General features: G+C 44.2%; 1 protein-coding gene across 3 annotated transcripts in view; it reads left to right on the forward strand.

Annotated features, from left to right (window-relative positions):
• SLC25A14 (solute carrier family 25 member 14) overlaps positions 1 to 16,728 on the forward strand; it is a 163,301-nt gene that overhangs the window by 57,905 nt on the left and 88,668 nt on the right. For all 3 annotated transcript variants that reach the window (XM_069214053.1, XM_069214072.1, XM_069214062.1), the window contains one exon: positions 14,487 to 14,580. In XM_069214053.1, coding sequence (XP_069070154.1) covers positions 14,517 to 14,580 — 64 coding nt within the window. In that variant the 5' untranslated portion in view covers positions 14,487 to 14,516. The remainder of the gene's footprint in view (positions 1 to 14,486; positions 14,581 to 16,728) is intronic.

Below are 16,728 nucleotides of genomic sequence, written 5' to 3' on the forward strand. Positions count from 1 at the left end.
AATAAATATAAAAGGGATTATGTAAAGGAATATGTATGTAGAAATGTGCGCAATATTGTCTAAATAATTCTTATTTCATAATCAGTAGAAGAAATTTCATTGCTCCACTTTGTTGTGTCTCAAAATTAGACACTTGCACAAGCACTCCAATTTGCGTGTGCGCACACACACACACACACACACACACACACACACACACACACACACACACACACACACACACACACACACACACACACACACACACACACACACACACACACACACACACACACACACACACACACACACCATATTTGTCAACTCAATAGCCACAAGCAAAAATAGTACATCTCTCTGCTTCATTTATTTGGTTCCTGGTGACCCTCACATGTGCCTGCTGACTTGGTCAGCCCTAAGATGGGCCAATAAAAAGACAAAAACTGGAATCCTTGAGCAGAAAATGTATTTAGGAGGGTGATGCTTGTCTTCGCCTTGGTTGAATGAGGTGGATCAGTTTAGTACTCTGTGACAACTTGAGTCATTGAGGGTGAGTCCACTCTAAAATGCTTGTCTGCCAATTCACTAAAACACTGATATTTTCTAGTTGATCAAGTGGTGCAATCGCTTTGAAATATTTGAAAGATCCTTCTTTGACAACACGAAATGCAATGTGTTCACCAGTTGATGCCTTCCTTGCAAAGGGTGTTTTTGGGTCTGCTTTGAAAGCAGGTAATCTGTTGTCTGTGTTAATTTCCAGCTCACTACTAGTCTTCCTGTTTCTGATAAGGTTATTGACTAAAGTGGCTGTTGGTCATTTGTAAGTCTACATTGATCCTTATATTTGTGATGGAACCCAGACTAACACCTTTACTGGTTCTCTAGAGGAAGTGGATGGATGAGACTTTAGGCAGTGGATTACTGTATCCAGTCTACCAATGGTGTCTGTCTATGATTGTGCCTTCTGTTGAATCTCTCTGGAGCCTTCTGCACTGCGGACCATGACACTCCTCTCTATTTTGTCATCTTTCACTGTCCTGAAATTGCGCACAACTTTCATAGCTGGATGCTGTCAATGTGTCGAGGAGTGATTCCACATGATGCCCCCTGCTAGTGTGGTGGTAGCTTGTGCCCATCTTGTCTCCATTTGTGTTCAGGAAGTATGAGCACATCACTCCAATACTTACGTTTCTTCACCAGCTTCTATTGAGACTGTGTATATGGTTCAAACCTGCCTCATATATATGACTGTGGTGCTACAGCATACTCCTATTGATGCCAAACTCCATATTGCAGGGATAGCGTTACATGAACAGCTCTCGTTAGTCGTTGGCCTGGTTTGGCGTTCTTCAGTACATGAATGCTTCACGGTAAATCAGTCCTTTTCTGCATCTGCACCCAGCTCCGGTGGAGAAGACACAGGTTTAGGTGCACGTGCATATGAAACTCAAATGTGATTCTGCGGGGCCGTCCACCGTGAAAAATCAGCTGAGTTAGACTGAGTGTCCACGTGGAAATCTACAACTGACACAGATGTCCATAGTCTTGGCACTTTTTGTGAATTTGAATGTTGAAATCTACGGACATCATAGGAGGTAGTCTATCTTATATCGTTTGTTTATGATTCAGGCTTGAGCCACTAAATCGCATCTCCCTGAACTGAAAACACGGATTACACTTTCTTATGATCACAATAGCTGCATACCACAATGTTCCACTGGTGCTATTCTGCAAGCTTAAGAGAGTAGAAAACCAGAAAGGTTCTCCGGAGACCACACTTAGGGCATCATTTTTGCCTACTTCCGTTGAGTATTGCTAATTCCGCAAGTAGGTTCTAAAGTGGGCCTTGTGTAAGGTCAGCATGAGAGGAGCGGTGCAGGAGACGGTGAGCGGTACTGTTGTCCATCCAACGACTTTTGTTTTACCGTTAAATACATATTTGTTAGAAGTTAACTCGGCATAAGAGGTTGACAGGAATAAAGGCGTAGGCTTGTGACTGGCTAACATAGTTGCTTTGCTGTTAGTAGGCTAACACCTACGAAGGGCACAGCCAAGAGATGCACATCGGATTACATTTGGATTAAAGTAGCATTACAGAGATGTGATTTAGCCTTGAATGGTTTTTAAAATCAGTTTGGTATGACACAATTTGTGAGGGGCGCGAGTGGTACAAAGATTATATTGAGAACACACCGCCCTCGTATGAGTACTGTTAAATTTATGAAGAAAGGCTTCTTCTTAAAATGCTTTTTCATACGTTTTTTTGGCTTTTCCAAGATCTAAAAAAACTGGCACTTTGGAGAGTTATTTTGGTATGCTTCCAGTTACATCTGCTGTCAGATCCACAACACAGAAGTCGGGGGGCAAAATATTGTTGTACAGTAAGTCTCTTGTTATTTAAATTCGATGCACAAACGCATACCGTCCGCGACAAATCGGCATTTTCAGGCACGGACCTCTTTACTAGCTTCAGCCCTGTGACCTTATGCTGCAGTAATGCCTCTTGCTTTGCCCTTCGACGGCCACTGGAGCAAAGCTGAATTATAAGCAGTATCAGAGGGCAGCGAGAGAGGAACGCAGCACCCTGAAGCTGGGCAGATGTCAGCATGCGGCGCTGGGCGCGAGGCATTCTTAGGCGGTGGAAAACATTGTTCCGTTAGGAACCCTTCTCCCTTAAAGCCGTTGAGTGTGCTTTCCCGAAAGAAGCCTTCTATTTAAAGGGCTGTTTTTCGTGCAGGTATCCTTATTTAGCAAATGTGCATACATATTAAAATCTGTCCGTGCACAGACATCGCACTGGCATCTTGCATGTGGTGACCTTTATTTACTCTTCCCATTATAAGTGTGTGCTTACATGTTTCACCGCTAAAAGTACTGTCTTCTAAAAATTGGAGGCTAAGGGGTTTACATATATGGCGACACTTCCGGAGAACTAGAACGCAGATTAACGAACACGTGTGGCCACAAGCCAGGAAGAGCCCCTCATCAATTGCTAAGCCTAACTGTATAAAATACGTATTTTATATCGCAAGGAAATGGGGAGAGGAGAGGGGAATTAACAAAGTTTATGACCAGGTGGTCCAGAGGCCCAGATTTTAGACCCCAGGGATGACCTCTGTCTGCGTGCCTGGTTTGTAAAAGTGGAAACCTCCGAGATAAATATGGCTCCCAGCCCACAAGCACGTCTTGGAGTTGAGATGTAGAGGGATGCCTTCATTGTGAATGTTAATTCCCGTCTGTGATGCGTCATGGTTGCTTGTAGAAATTTCGGAAATTTTTAGGCCAAGCCTTTTCACCACAGAATGACAATTTTAGAGCCTGATTGGCGGATGGGTTACTCCGTCACGACGAGGATGGATATCCCATCTGACGAAATACAAATTCAATTATTTCCTATGGGATTTCGATTTTGGAAGACCGGATATTTGTCACCGTTGTGACGCGGTAGCCCATCCGCCATTATCTAAGTCAGACTCTTTTTCTTTTTTCTTTGTTCTTTTGACATCTGAAAAGTGGAAACATTTTAATTTGAATCCTTTTCATGCTCCCACATTTAAATTCTGACTTGTGTGGTGGACCAGGTGGAGCATGAATGAGCTCAGCTATACAGGCAGGATTTAATTAGTTAGTCACATCTGCATTGTGCAAGATAGGTCTGTAGGATCATAAATATATTGTCAGAACTATTTCCGAGGGTCACAGGCAAATAGGAGCTACTGGGTGTTGGACTTGGCCCTTTCTACAGGGTCCTCCCCAAAGTTTGTCTTCACCCTCCAGTTTCATGAACCCATATTTGTTGGGTTTTAGGACTCGGTGCACTGTAAATCAGCGCTACAGTGCTTGTACTCTCCCTTTTAAAAATGGTAAAATTAGCTCCCACCCAATTGGCACATTCAATGTATTTGTAAGTCTCTAGTAAAGTGGTACTACATGTCCCCGGTGGTAAATTAAATGATACTAGTTGGCTTGCAGCACTACTGTGTCACCCACTTAAGTAGCCTTTTAAATTTGTCTCAGACCTGCAATTTCGACCTGGCAAATTAAACTTTTTGCCAGGCCTAAATGTTCCTTCTTAATACATATGTCACCTCTACGGTAGGCCCTAATCAGGCCATAGCACAGGGTTTCTTGTATTTGAGAAGTTGAATATGTATTTTTAACTTTTACAGGTCCTGCTAGTGGAAAAACTCTAAAATTCGTTTTTCAGTACTGCAAGGTCTACCTCTCTCATAAGATAACACCAAGTTACCTTATGTCATTTAATAAGTGATAATTTCCAATTGGGAGCAGATAGGGATCTCGAGTTTGGTGTCTAAATAATTGTAATTTATAACCCTCTTTACTGGTAAACTCTGTTTTAAGTCACAATTCTGAAAGTGCTACTTACATAAAGTTGGCTTTTTCTTGCCCCAACCATTTGGTGCCTGCAGCCTGTATCGTGGGTCACATGACTAGATGTAACTGGCAGTTTGTCTTTGTGTTTTGCTTCACTACTTCACTATGCCTCTCACAATGCATATGGGGATCACTGACTAGTTCTGTACAAGTGTGATGGTCCTTAACTCATAAAGGCTTCACCCTAGCACATGGGGGTCGCCGACTTCATCCATGCATCAGTCCCGATGAACAGGGTATTTTACACTTTGCTTACTGGGATCGATTTGGCTGGATCAACGGTGGGCCTTGCTCCCTTCAGCCTCTATACTCCTCCTCCTCACTAGGTCTACTGGTTGTGGCTGGCAGGCAGAAGGCATGTGCTTCAGGGCAAGTGGTCTTGAGTTTCTGGATGATGGCCCCTCACCCACTAAGGAGACTAGCAGACCTTAACCTCTGGTCCTGGTTCCAGCAACTAGAAGTCTTGGTGATAGCCTCTCCTGTTGAACAGTGCTACTTAACAAGTTGTGGGACTCATGCTCCCTCATTTCTAGTCCAAATCGAGACACCAATGTGATTTAGTGTCTGTTCCTTTGATATTCAAATTGTGTGTGCGACTCCTTTACAGTGCCCTGTCCTCTGCCATGCCCTTTGTCAATGGAATAATCTGTCACAACAGTAGTGGCTCCATTTCTGAGGGACCAACACTACAGCCTAAAGGAGCAACCGGGGCTCACACTTGACTGTAAGCCTCCACTGAAATATGCCTCACAAAGGTTTAGAGACCTAAACCTTCCCCTTTATCAAGATTCCCTGTTCCTACACTGCCAACTGTACCAGACCCTCCATCTTCTTGACAATGAGCCCATGTTCCACTAAATAAATCAACACCTAACAGTATCCTAGGTTTACAGTGTTTTAAGTTAAATCTTCAAGTCCACAATCTTAATTGTTTATTATGTAGACCCTCATACACCCTATTGGTATCATGCTTCATCATCCAATCTCTTCCTGGTCCCTAAAAACCAGGATGGGCTCAATCAAATTCAAGGAAGCTCTTTGGATACTTTCCTACCGGGACATTGCAATAAAAATACCTTAGAACACCTAGCTATACCTTTATTTTTCTTTCACCTGGTTGGATAGATAGATAAAAAAAAAAAAAAAAAAAAACAGAAAAGGTGTGCTTATGGAGATAATGGTCCTATACTGTACTCAAGTCGCCATGTTTCAGCCCTCAACAGTAAAGGTCATATGTTCCAAGCTTTTCATCAGGACTAAGAACTAAATGTCCTGGTGTATTTTCTTCTAATAAGTGTCAGTTAACCTAACATCTATTTAGTTTGGACAGTATGTTACACACAACATAAAAAGCATGTATAGGGCTGACTCGCCTTATCCCACGATGGTCTTGGGTCCCTAAAGGTACATGATGTCATGCTACCTGGGAGAATAAGGAGACCTGCCACTGTAGTCGCACATTCGTCAAGGGTATCATGTCACCGGTGGCACCTATTTTCGCCCATTCTCCTTCCCGACAGTGGTCCCCTTTGTTTGGCAGGTAGCCAACCCTACGGTGTGCACAGCCTTTGACTGGGGGTTAGTCACAGCAGGCCAGGCCCTATGGACAACACACCCGAAGGCAGCCAAGGCCCCGCAGGCTGAAATCCCCATAGCACGCGCAGCCCTTGGCATACGTGCAGAAGGTTGGTCTTCAGGCCCCAGGATCCCATCCCTCAAGGCCAAAACTTATATCTTAAGGGGATGGGGTATGCAGCACTCTAACCAAGCCTTATTAGGTCCTGAGGGCCATATACCCAAGGCCAAATTAAAATTTAAAAAAGGGGATGATGCCACGTGGCCCTCACTCTTGTGCATATTTTAGCCCCAGGGAGCCCATCCTGTGGGACATTTCTACTAAATAGGTGGGTGCTCACCTAGGGCACCCACCAAGTACCGCATTGGGGACAGAGGAGGAAACCCCAGAGCCCGCATAGTGCGGGAGCTGGCATTGCTCCTGTCCGGAGGGAGCAGCTTTATTCTGCTTATTCCCTCCAGGGGGGAGCAATATTGGTTCTGTTTCCTTGCAGGCAGGGAAATAGAACAAAAGTCTGCTCCCAGCTGGCAGGAGCATTTTTAAAGCTCCTGCCAGCTGGGAGCAGACTTGTATGTTTGCTTCAGTTTGTCAGGAGATTTAATAATGCTCTCTCCAGATGGGAGCAGATGTATGTTTTCCCTTCCTGTGATATTGCGGACAGGTGAGTGGGCTTCCAGGGACACAGACACAGAGCCGGCCCTGGGGAATGGGGTTCTCGGGCCTTTAAACGTTCAGGGAGGAAGGCTGCGTGGCCCCTCTCCCCTTTTATTTACATTTCAGCCCTGGGAGAATGGGGTTGCCGGTGTGAGAGGAGGCCGGAATCAATCAAACATTCACCCCCAGTCACAGATCTGGGTTTAATCCATCGTTCTTTTGCTCACCATGCCACCCCAGTTTAGACCCAGCCATATGCAAATCAGTCTTGACCCTGTTCCTCATGGGAACAGTCCAGCCCCAACTGCCAGGCTAGGTCCTCCCTGGACCGGAAACAAGCATCCTGGAACCGGTTTCAGGGTCAAGACTGATTTGCATATGGCTGGGTCCAAACTGGAATGGCACGGTGAGCAAAAAAACTGGTGGATTAAACCCAGATCTGTGACTGGGGGTGAATGTTTGATTTGGTCTATATTCCGTCCATCCACTGTTCTTTTTGCGTTTGTCGCCCCCAAGTGGGAAGGGTATGCCCAGACGTGGGTCCTGTGCTCACTATGCCACCAGATTCAAGCTAGCCTGGCTGAAGAGGGGTGATACCCCTGAAGCCGGTCCCAGGATGCTTGTTTCTAGTCCAGGGAGGACCTGGCCTGGCAGTTCGGGCTGGACTGTTCCCATTGGGAACAGGGTCAAGACTGATTTGCATATGGCTGGGTCCAAACTGGAATGGCATGGTGAGCAAAAAAACTGGTGGATTAAACCCAGATCTGTGACTGGGGGTGAATGTTTGATTTGGTCTACATTCCGTCCATCAACTGTTCTTTTTGAGTTTGTAGCCCCCACTTTTTGCCTGATGTTGATGTGTCCTAGAAGTTGGTAGTGCCCAGGGCCCCTGTTAACCAGGTTCCCTGGACCAAGGCTCTTTACGTAAATATGTCACAATTTGATACACTCTTAAATGTTACTGTAAGACCCCAGAACCCAAGGCACTGATTGTGCCACTCTCTAGGGCCCTGCACCCAGATGCACCCAGCACTGCCAGTGCAGGCTGAGTGTACTGTTGCAAATCTAAAAAGGCAAACTCGAAATGGCACACTCCCTGTGTGCCCTGTCCACCCTACACTGCATATGATATGGGTAAGTCACCCCTCTGGTAGGCCTTACAGCCCTAAGGCAGGGTGCACCATACTATGTGAGGGCATAGTTGCATGAGCAATATGCCCCCACTGTGTCCTTGCCCAACCTGGGACATAAGTGAGTGAACAGAAAAGCCATTTTAAGTGCATGTACTGGGCACTGGTCAAACATGAGTTCCCTAGCTACACAATGGCCACTCTGCACCCTGGGTTGTTTGGTATCAAACAACTCAGAATGATAAATCCAAACTGGTACCAGTATTGGATTTAATCCTAAATAAATGTACCCAGGGGTGCCCCTGCAGAGCAAACCTAACTGGCATGGTTGCTGATTGGTTCCACCCAGCCTGCCACTTCCAGACAGCCAATATAGAAACCTGATAGAGAGCCATGGTTCTCTGGTTTGTAAAACAATGCCCTTCCTTGGTGTTGGAGCTAACACCCCTTCCCTCAGGAATGTGCAACACCCTGACGGTGAGCTTCAAAGGGCTAATGCCTTTGAAACCTGAGCCCCTAGGCCTGCTGATAGCAGCACATGGCTTCCTTTTGCAAACCCCCATTTTTGACAGGAGCAAAGGCAGGAAACCAGACTAAGGGTAGGCGGAGTGGCCTCAATGAGCATGCACCACCCCTAGGGGCTTTCAGGCGAAGTGGACCCCCATTTAATTTGACTCCATGTTGGATGGCAGGAAAATAGCCATTGAGGTTTAGGGAAGTGACCCTTCCCACAGGAAGTGGTCACTGTAGTGGGTATAGCCACCCAAGGGGCGGTGTTCCATTGGGCACTACCAGGTTCCCCCTAAATCGCCCACTAAATTCAGTATTTAGTGGGCTCCCCTAGATCAAGAAATCAGATTCTTCTGGAAGAAGAAAAGACAGCACCAAAGAACCCGCCCGGATGAGAACGGAGGACCTGCTGCTCCAGAAAAGGCTCCAAAACCCCTGCTTACTGCACCAGAGTCCCGACAATCGCCGTGTCGGAGGAGCTGACCACTGGACCGACCTACAAAGACCCAGGCTGCGCATATAGCCCGAGATCTCCCTCCTGAGTGGGGGCACCACTCATGAAGCCTGCAAACGGTGAGGGACACTTCACTGACCGGCCGATATCTGTGCAACCGTAAGTCGCAGCCAGACCCGACGGCACACCGACAGCCCAGACGAGACCTGCAAGTGGGACAACTCTGGTGGCACAGCACCCTCCAGTGGCCGAGTTGTGCCAGTACCCTGAGTACTGGTCAGTGTATGCTGGACAACCCCAAAAACAGCTCCCCCAGAGCTGCAACTGGTCTAGAAGGAAACCCTAGTTGAGGGACTTCAGTGTCACCCCAGACCTCCCGTTAGAGCGCCTGCGACATCCTGCAAAACCCCAAGAAGAAGACTTACCTCCAGCTTCAAAGGGTCCCTTTGCGCACAGCATGCAAGACCTTCAAAACGCGCTGCATCTGGCCTGCCTGAGCGTTCGCGGATCTGCTGTGTGCCCCAGATCTCCAACCCCTTGTGACCTCAACGGCCCAAGGTAATCCCCAGGCACTATCCTTAAATCTTCAAACCAGCTCGTTTCCCAAGTGGTCCCTCCAGGTGTCCCTGTGCCTGTGCCAAGAGACTTTCCAAAGCTGCTCCTGCCGGGACCCGCTTGAGGCTCTCCAGCTGGCATAAGGTTCCCACAGAATACTGCAACAATCCTGCAAAAGAAGAGACTGGTAACTCAACTGTACGATTTTTTTATGCATTTTTAAAGGTGACTGCATTGATTCCAATGGTGGGTAATTATGCACAGAAAGACTAACTTTATCAAAACTTTAAAAAGACATGACTCAAAAAGCACTTAACATATTCGAAAGATCTTGGTCTTAAAATGTATATAAAAGTATTTTTATAAAATCTGGTTTCGAGTTATTCATTGAGTGTGTTTGGTGCATGATTGATTTGTCAGTACAGCAGATACTTAGCGCATCTCTGGGATTAGCCTAACTGCTTAACCAGCTACCTTAAAAATTGGAGAGTTAGGTGGTCTAATTTTTACCTGTGGAAACCAGCGTGTGGTTGCCTGGGCCCCCTGCATAGTGTGCCTAGTTTTGCACACTACATAGAGGGCCAGCCTCCTACAGCCAGGGCCTAATTAGGCTTGGAAAGATGGGGTCTCGTTCCCCCCCCCCCTTCTTTATTTACGAAATGGAGTCCCTGAAGCCTCCTAGAGACTTGGGGATGGAGGGGCCATAAGCCTCCTATTCAAACATATGAAGTTTATAAACTCCCCCCCCCCCACCCCAACCTGCCACACCTGGGGTGTATTTTTCAAAACGAGGCACGTGTGTGTGTGTGTGTGTTTTTTTTTTTAAAACAATTTTGCAGCAGAGCCTTTGCAGATTTGGGGCAAAATTAAAAGAAATTTTTTTGGCTTTTTGGCCACAGGCATGGTCCCTCTTGCAGGAGGACTGGGGGGGGGGCAGGGTATCCCTACCCTGCATGACTTTGTTTGTGCTTTATTCTTAGCACTTGGAACTGAGTACCAAGTCCTAAAATGGCTGTCACCACTCCTCGTTGATGTGGTGTCAGCCAATCCGATCTCTGCTTGAGAGCTGTCTGACCTGCAAAGACTATGCATCCTTAGCTACACAATTATTATTTTTTTTAATTTTTTTTTAAGCATTTCTGCTCAAAAACTACTGAATGGATTTACACCAAATCACAAAAAGTACTCTTTCCGGACAAGGATCTAGCTTTCTGTCGACTTTGGTGTAAATCTGTTCAGTGGTTGGGGCTGGAGCTGCATCTAAAGTTTCTATAGAAAAATGAATGGGTGAAATGCGTTTTGAGACCCCCTCCCCCATTTTTTTGGGTCCCTTTTTGATGGATCACCCCAAAACTATCTACGCGCAAACTAGTAAAAAGGTAGCACTTAAAAATAAAAAAAATTGTGGAGATTCGTCAAACGGCGCCAAAGTTTTATTAGCAACCCAAAAAAGTCATTTCTTATGGAAACACGATCCTAACTATAACTACCCATTGGTGATTGCAACTGTTTTTTTGTTTTGTTTTTGTTTTTAATACACGCACACTCCAATCCTATGATTGTAAATGCAGACGAGTTATTTCAATGGGCAGTGACTAACTCCACGCATTTTAGCGGTAACTCACCTTGATCTTGTTTGTCTAAACAAATATGTATATATAGCCGGTTTGTCTGCCCTGTAAAAAAAATAAAAATTAGGGGAGTGTTCAGGTTTTTGGTCCTCATCTCTTGTTGAATTTCAGTGAGGCAGTTTGTCAAGATGACAGGCTCTTGAGATATCTTGTATATTTATATGTGGTTAGTGTATTGTATGAAGTTTACATCCAAATTATTCAAGCATTCACCCAAGTGTTCATTGTCTCAACACTCAGCAGTGGAGTAGGTATGGACCTCTGTTTGGCTTTTCAGTTTAGTATGGTTTTGCTTGAAAAGGTTACATGCATTTTAGGTTTAACTTTATTCAAGATATTTCTATAATAATAATATATACATTTATAGGATCGTTCAGCCATTCCTCTTCATCCTTTGGTCTTTTATTGTGGTGTTAACTTTTTTTCCACACACTACAGCTTACAGTTTGGGGCAATGGCTGAGCCCACTTTAGCAGTTGGCTGACTTCACTTTGAGTGTCTACCTTCTGCCTTTCATAAGGAGTACATCCACATAAGGTAGTTGCTTTCAGTATTAAGTACTACTTGGTAAAATGTGCTTTTTGAGACCAAAAATATTTTTCCTTTTAACCAATGTTTTTCAGACTGAGGAGTGCCCAGAAACCTCAACAATGGTTTGCAAAAACAATGCCATAACAAAACAGTCATTGGCAAAGTCAAAAGACTGTTGCCCAAAACGCTCTTTCCATACATAGCAAGTTGGTTTGCTAAACATCAGTATACCCTACAAATCAGTTAATCAAAAAATTTATTCCAGCACTTTCTAGTGCACCACATGCAACCAAGGGGAATTGAGGGGCAGAATTCTGATATACTATATAGATTTATACGGGGGAACCGACAAGCAATCACCCACTGATGTGCAGTTAAAGAAGGTCTAAAACCGACTGCTATGATCGGTTGCCCCCAAACATTAGTACTGTCATGGCCTTTCCTTTTCAGTGGAGCAGTAGACACCTGTGCAAAAAGGAGTACAACTTTGGGTGGACCTCTGTCACCCAACAGCGTCTAACAGTGTGTTAGTCAGCAACATAACAAAATCATACAGAGCACTTGTCAGGAGGCGTGGCATGGGGCTCGTTCTCAAAAAACATACATGGTCTGTTTGAAAGACAAAGCAGAGCACGTTGGCAGATTGGCAGTGTGCTTGACATTTGATGGTACACCTTGCTTTAAAAACTTGCGAAACAAGGGACATAATAGAAAGATGCATTTTCCCCGAACTGTGAGGAAAAACATGATTTTTTTTTTAAATAGTATTTTGCCTGGCCCAGGCTTTACACCAACTCCACCAAAGTTGCATAAATACTGGGACTCCTGACCCAGAAGTTTGTACATCACATGCACATAAAAAACCCTTCACTTCAGCATTAGGCAGATGCGTGGCCAGTAGGAGAACATTTGCTGGTAGATGCTCTTCCTCTGGCGAGGGTCGAGCATGGATTTGTGGAACACTTTACTGTTTTGACTTGCGAGACATGAGCGTATAGACTGCTTTATGTTTGTGAGGGAGAAGAGCTTAGAGCAGCCCTGATGATTGGTAGAACTGACCAGAGCACAGATAACTGAACATTGGCATGGTTGACGACTAGGGGAATCAAGACTGCTCAAGAGCCACAAGATCCTTATAGACCAGCTGACCTGGAAGCAAGACAAATAAGCATTTGCAATGCAACGGGTCTCACATTTGCTCGAGTTAGAGTAACTCCTAACCGAACGTTTCTTGCCACACAAATAAAAAAAATTAAAAAATGAAGCACGGTCGTGCTATGTAAAATGCAGCGCGATCACGCTGAAATTGAAAACGGAAAAACAGCGCGATTGTGCTATGTAAACCCCAGCGCGATCGCGCTGTGTGGAAAATAAAAAGATGAAGTAGTCCGGAAGCCATGCTGAAAACATGGACCCTCATATGTTTTCAGTAGTTCATAGGTGCTGTGTAGGTGTGTTGAACACCGTAAAAGGCATGACGTATGCATGCCTTCCACGAATGAAAGAAAGCGGATTTTAAAAGGCAAGCCCACGAGCCAATGAAAGTGACTGACGTGACATGGGCGTGGTTAGAAGCCCAAAGAGAGATTACTGCAGCGGACGGAGTGCTTTGCGCTCGCCCTTAATGACCAGACTTGTCGCCGAAAAGTTGCTTCTTTGTGCACTTTCTGTCTGGAACCTTTCTTCCAGTTGTTTGTGAACAGTGTAGTAAACCTGAGGAGTCCTGAAGTCCTCAGAGTTCATGTGAAACCACAGGATAACATTGACCGTAGGGCCAGTGTGATAGACAGTTTTGACTTATAGTATAGAAATGATTAGAGCTGAGTATCCCTTTATTCGACCATTATTTTAACTAACTTTTACTTGTATGTAAATTGACACTCCTTTCTTCTTTCACGATATTTCATCAGCTGAACATTTAGTTTTTTTAATGTTATTTATTTACTGTGTCCCACGCTTCATCAGGGTTTCTAACCATTCAAGTCAAATGTATAAAGGAGCAATTTGGTTATTTAGCTGGAGCACCTTGTAATTATTTGCCAAAATTAACTACCCTAGGGCCCGAAGAGAGAGAGAGAGAGAGAGTCACAGGTATGAGGCAAATCTTGGAGCGTGCTCGGGGGAGCATCTATTCTACGTTTGGCAAAGTGTTCCTCAACAGCACCTCTAAATAGAATTCGGTGTGCACCACAAATCCATATTATTTCGAAGGTTTTCTTGGAAACATGTTCGGTTGATCTATTTTTACTCATATTTATAATTTCAGTTTGCTATTGCTCGGATATATTTTGTCTGTGCATCTTTTTTCTACTGCATGTTCATTTATCTAATTATTTTACCGTCTCAGTACAGAGGCTGTTTGGGGGTACAGTCACTGATGTATGGTTTCAATGAGGCATGTCTGGTTTTTACCCTCATTATGAGCTCACATACTGCGTAGGACCCTCAACAACCTGGCTGGCATGAGTCCGGTTGTACACTCGGTCATACGGTACAGAAGCTATGCCTGTGAGGTCAGTATTGTTTTTGCAATAATTCTCTGTTGAACTTGTAAGCGCTGAGCTCACAATTATCACTTCAGTGAACAGCGAAGGTTTTACATGGAGCACAGTACAGAACAGAGTCCTCCCATAACAACAGTCCAGTGAAAGCTACCCAGCGAGCAATGCAACAGAAACCTCAAATACAGGCCCCCGAGCTTCTCCTGTGGTAACCGCTCTCTATAGAGAGAATCTTCCGAGGACACCAAAGATACTAATATTTAAAGAAGACGTTCGAGGTTTTATTTTCATGAACAGGTACACCTGCAGGGGTTCATTTTGAGCGATAACATTTGTTAATGAGCAGTTTACTCGAGAAGGTATTTTCTTTCCTTTCTAGCAGAGCACTGGAGTGAGGTGAAATGCATTTGCAGTCATTATCGGTAAAAAAATGTTTCAGGACCAAAACTGTTTTTTAGGAGCACATTTCTTTCTCACAGGCTCTGCTTAGGGAGGGGGGCTACTCTACATGACGCGCAATGATTAGATACCTTGATATGATGATTTGTGTCCCTTTTTTCTCCAAAACAGGGATTGAAGTTAGGAGTTTGAGAGGTGACAATGTCCGGTCTCAACTGGCAACCCTTCTTATATGGAGGTCTGGCTTCCATCGTGGCTGAGTTTGGTAAGCAGTGTTGCTGTATCTGTCCTATCCAGTGCTTGTAAAATGTGCCTCTTTAACCATGCCTTCCAGGATCTGAAGTTATTTTTTTTAGGTCTGGTGTTCGCCAGGGCCTTTTGATTTTATTAAAGCCGTATCTTCACAATACTTCTGAGGGTTTCCAGGCAGCCCTCTTTATCCTTTGATCTGTTATCGTGCCTCTCGCATTTTTTCATTCCTATTAATCTTATAGCATGGGGCAGTGGGTCAGCCCATTTGAGTCATTGGCTAACCATACGGTTACTGGAATTATGCAATTTTGCAGTTGCAGCGTTTTCTTCATAATTAAGGATTTGTGCATTTGCCACATAATCCATCACGTGGTGCATATTTTGCGATTTTAATAGTTCTATACGATCAAAAGTTACTAAAAATACATGGCAACACTTTTTGATGCTCAAAGGAAGGCCCTTTGCATAGGTTATATATACAAATATTTCCCCTTGGAAAGTAGACTCACACTGCCAATACCATATCACACCAGAAAATTCCTTCCACCCTTCTTTTGCACTCCAAAAAGATAAGGAATGAATGGAATTACTTATTTAATAAATATTTAGGATACAGAATAGCGATGGATACCATCACATAAGACCACAATACAGTAAAAGAAATCCAGAGAGCCACAAGGCACCCTTGTAGTAACTCCCCACAATAAGCAAACACGGAAATATCTAGGAGACTATTTTTGGAGTGTGAAAGAAGTGTGGAAGGATTTTTCTGGTGTGATGTGTTATTGGTAGTATGAGTCTACTTTCCCAGGGGAAGTATTTTTATATATTACTGTGGTACGGTGCTCTGTCCCCTTGGTTTTGGGGGGGCTTCTCTCTCTCGCTCTCTCTTTCCTTTGGATAGGTTGCCAGCCCCCCTTCATGTTGCATATTACTATATTTGGGTGTCAAACTGATACTTAACCTGAAACCTTTGACCAGACAGCGTTAGCCTGTGTGAAAATGACAAAATAAGGAAATAATGGTATCACAAAATTGTGCTGCATCACAGCTCATAATTTGCCTTTTCTTGATGCATAATTTAGTCGTACCCTGCTGCATACTTGCAGCAGCTTTGGCGAATTTTGCTGTAAGTGGCGACATTCTGCCCTTTCTCAAGAAGCACATACACTTTCAAAGTACTTCTCTTCGGTCCAAGGAACTACTAGCCAATATGAGCTTCTGAGTTCGTAAGCATATGTTTGCTTTTACCAATTTTGTTTAGTATTCACCTCCGCCTGGCAGCTTATCCAACAGTACAGCTTTGCAAAAATGAATACAAAACCTAACATGCTTTGACAAAGCCAAAAGGCTGCAGCCAACACCAAACATGTTGAGTTTTTAAGTGTTTGTTTAGTATTCCTCTCACTCGCTCTGTTAAAGACATTAATCTTTTTTTTCATGGAACAAAGGAATACATTTCTGCCAGTAGTTTTAATGAGCATCTGTCAATGCAGTTGAATTTTGTCCTTGCTTAAGAGTTGCAACATCAGAGTATTGCGAGGTAATTACATAGAGTGGCAATTTTCATTTGGGCATTCATTTTGGCATTGAAGCAATGAAGCGTGCTCCATATGGTCCATCTTCCGACAAAATGAAAATGTTCGCACTTCCTCTGGCGGTGCTTGAGCGAGAGCATGGGATGCTTCATTTGTACCTTTTAATACAGAAGCTGAAGAAACTCTTTCCTGGTGATGACATTAATTGTTTTTAGGCATTGACCACAAATAGTCTGACACTAAGTGTGGGGTCATTTAGATAGTGTGTTCTACATTAAACCCCCCTGGAGCTGTTGTATTTTTAGTTAGGTTTTGAATATTCAGAATATATTGAAGGACTAATTTTCTGCCTAAAAAGCGCCTGTGGCGCTCACCCCTTTGATCAGCGCCTGCTGTTTTAAAGCCCTGGGTCAATAACTGGCCCTGCTTGTTCTAAAATAAAGTTTTCGTATTAAACCTTATAAAAGTAGCTGCTTGACTTTACAACATGGACCTCTAAAACCGAAAAAACTAACTTTTTAAAAACCAATTCCGCCCTTGTCCTTCATCCATACTTATTCCGTTATTTGAAGGGAGCATTGTTTCCATTTGACGGAATATGAACCAACAGTTGCTGAGTGAGG

The sequence above is a fragment of the Pleurodeles waltl genome, chromosome 2_1 (genome assembly GCF_031143425.1).
Source record: "Pleurodeles waltl isolate 20211129_DDA chromosome 2_1, aPleWal1.hap1.20221129, whole genome shotgun sequence".
NCBI classification, from domain to species: Eukaryota; Metazoa; Chordata; class Amphibia; order Caudata; family Salamandridae; genus Pleurodeles; species Pleurodeles waltl.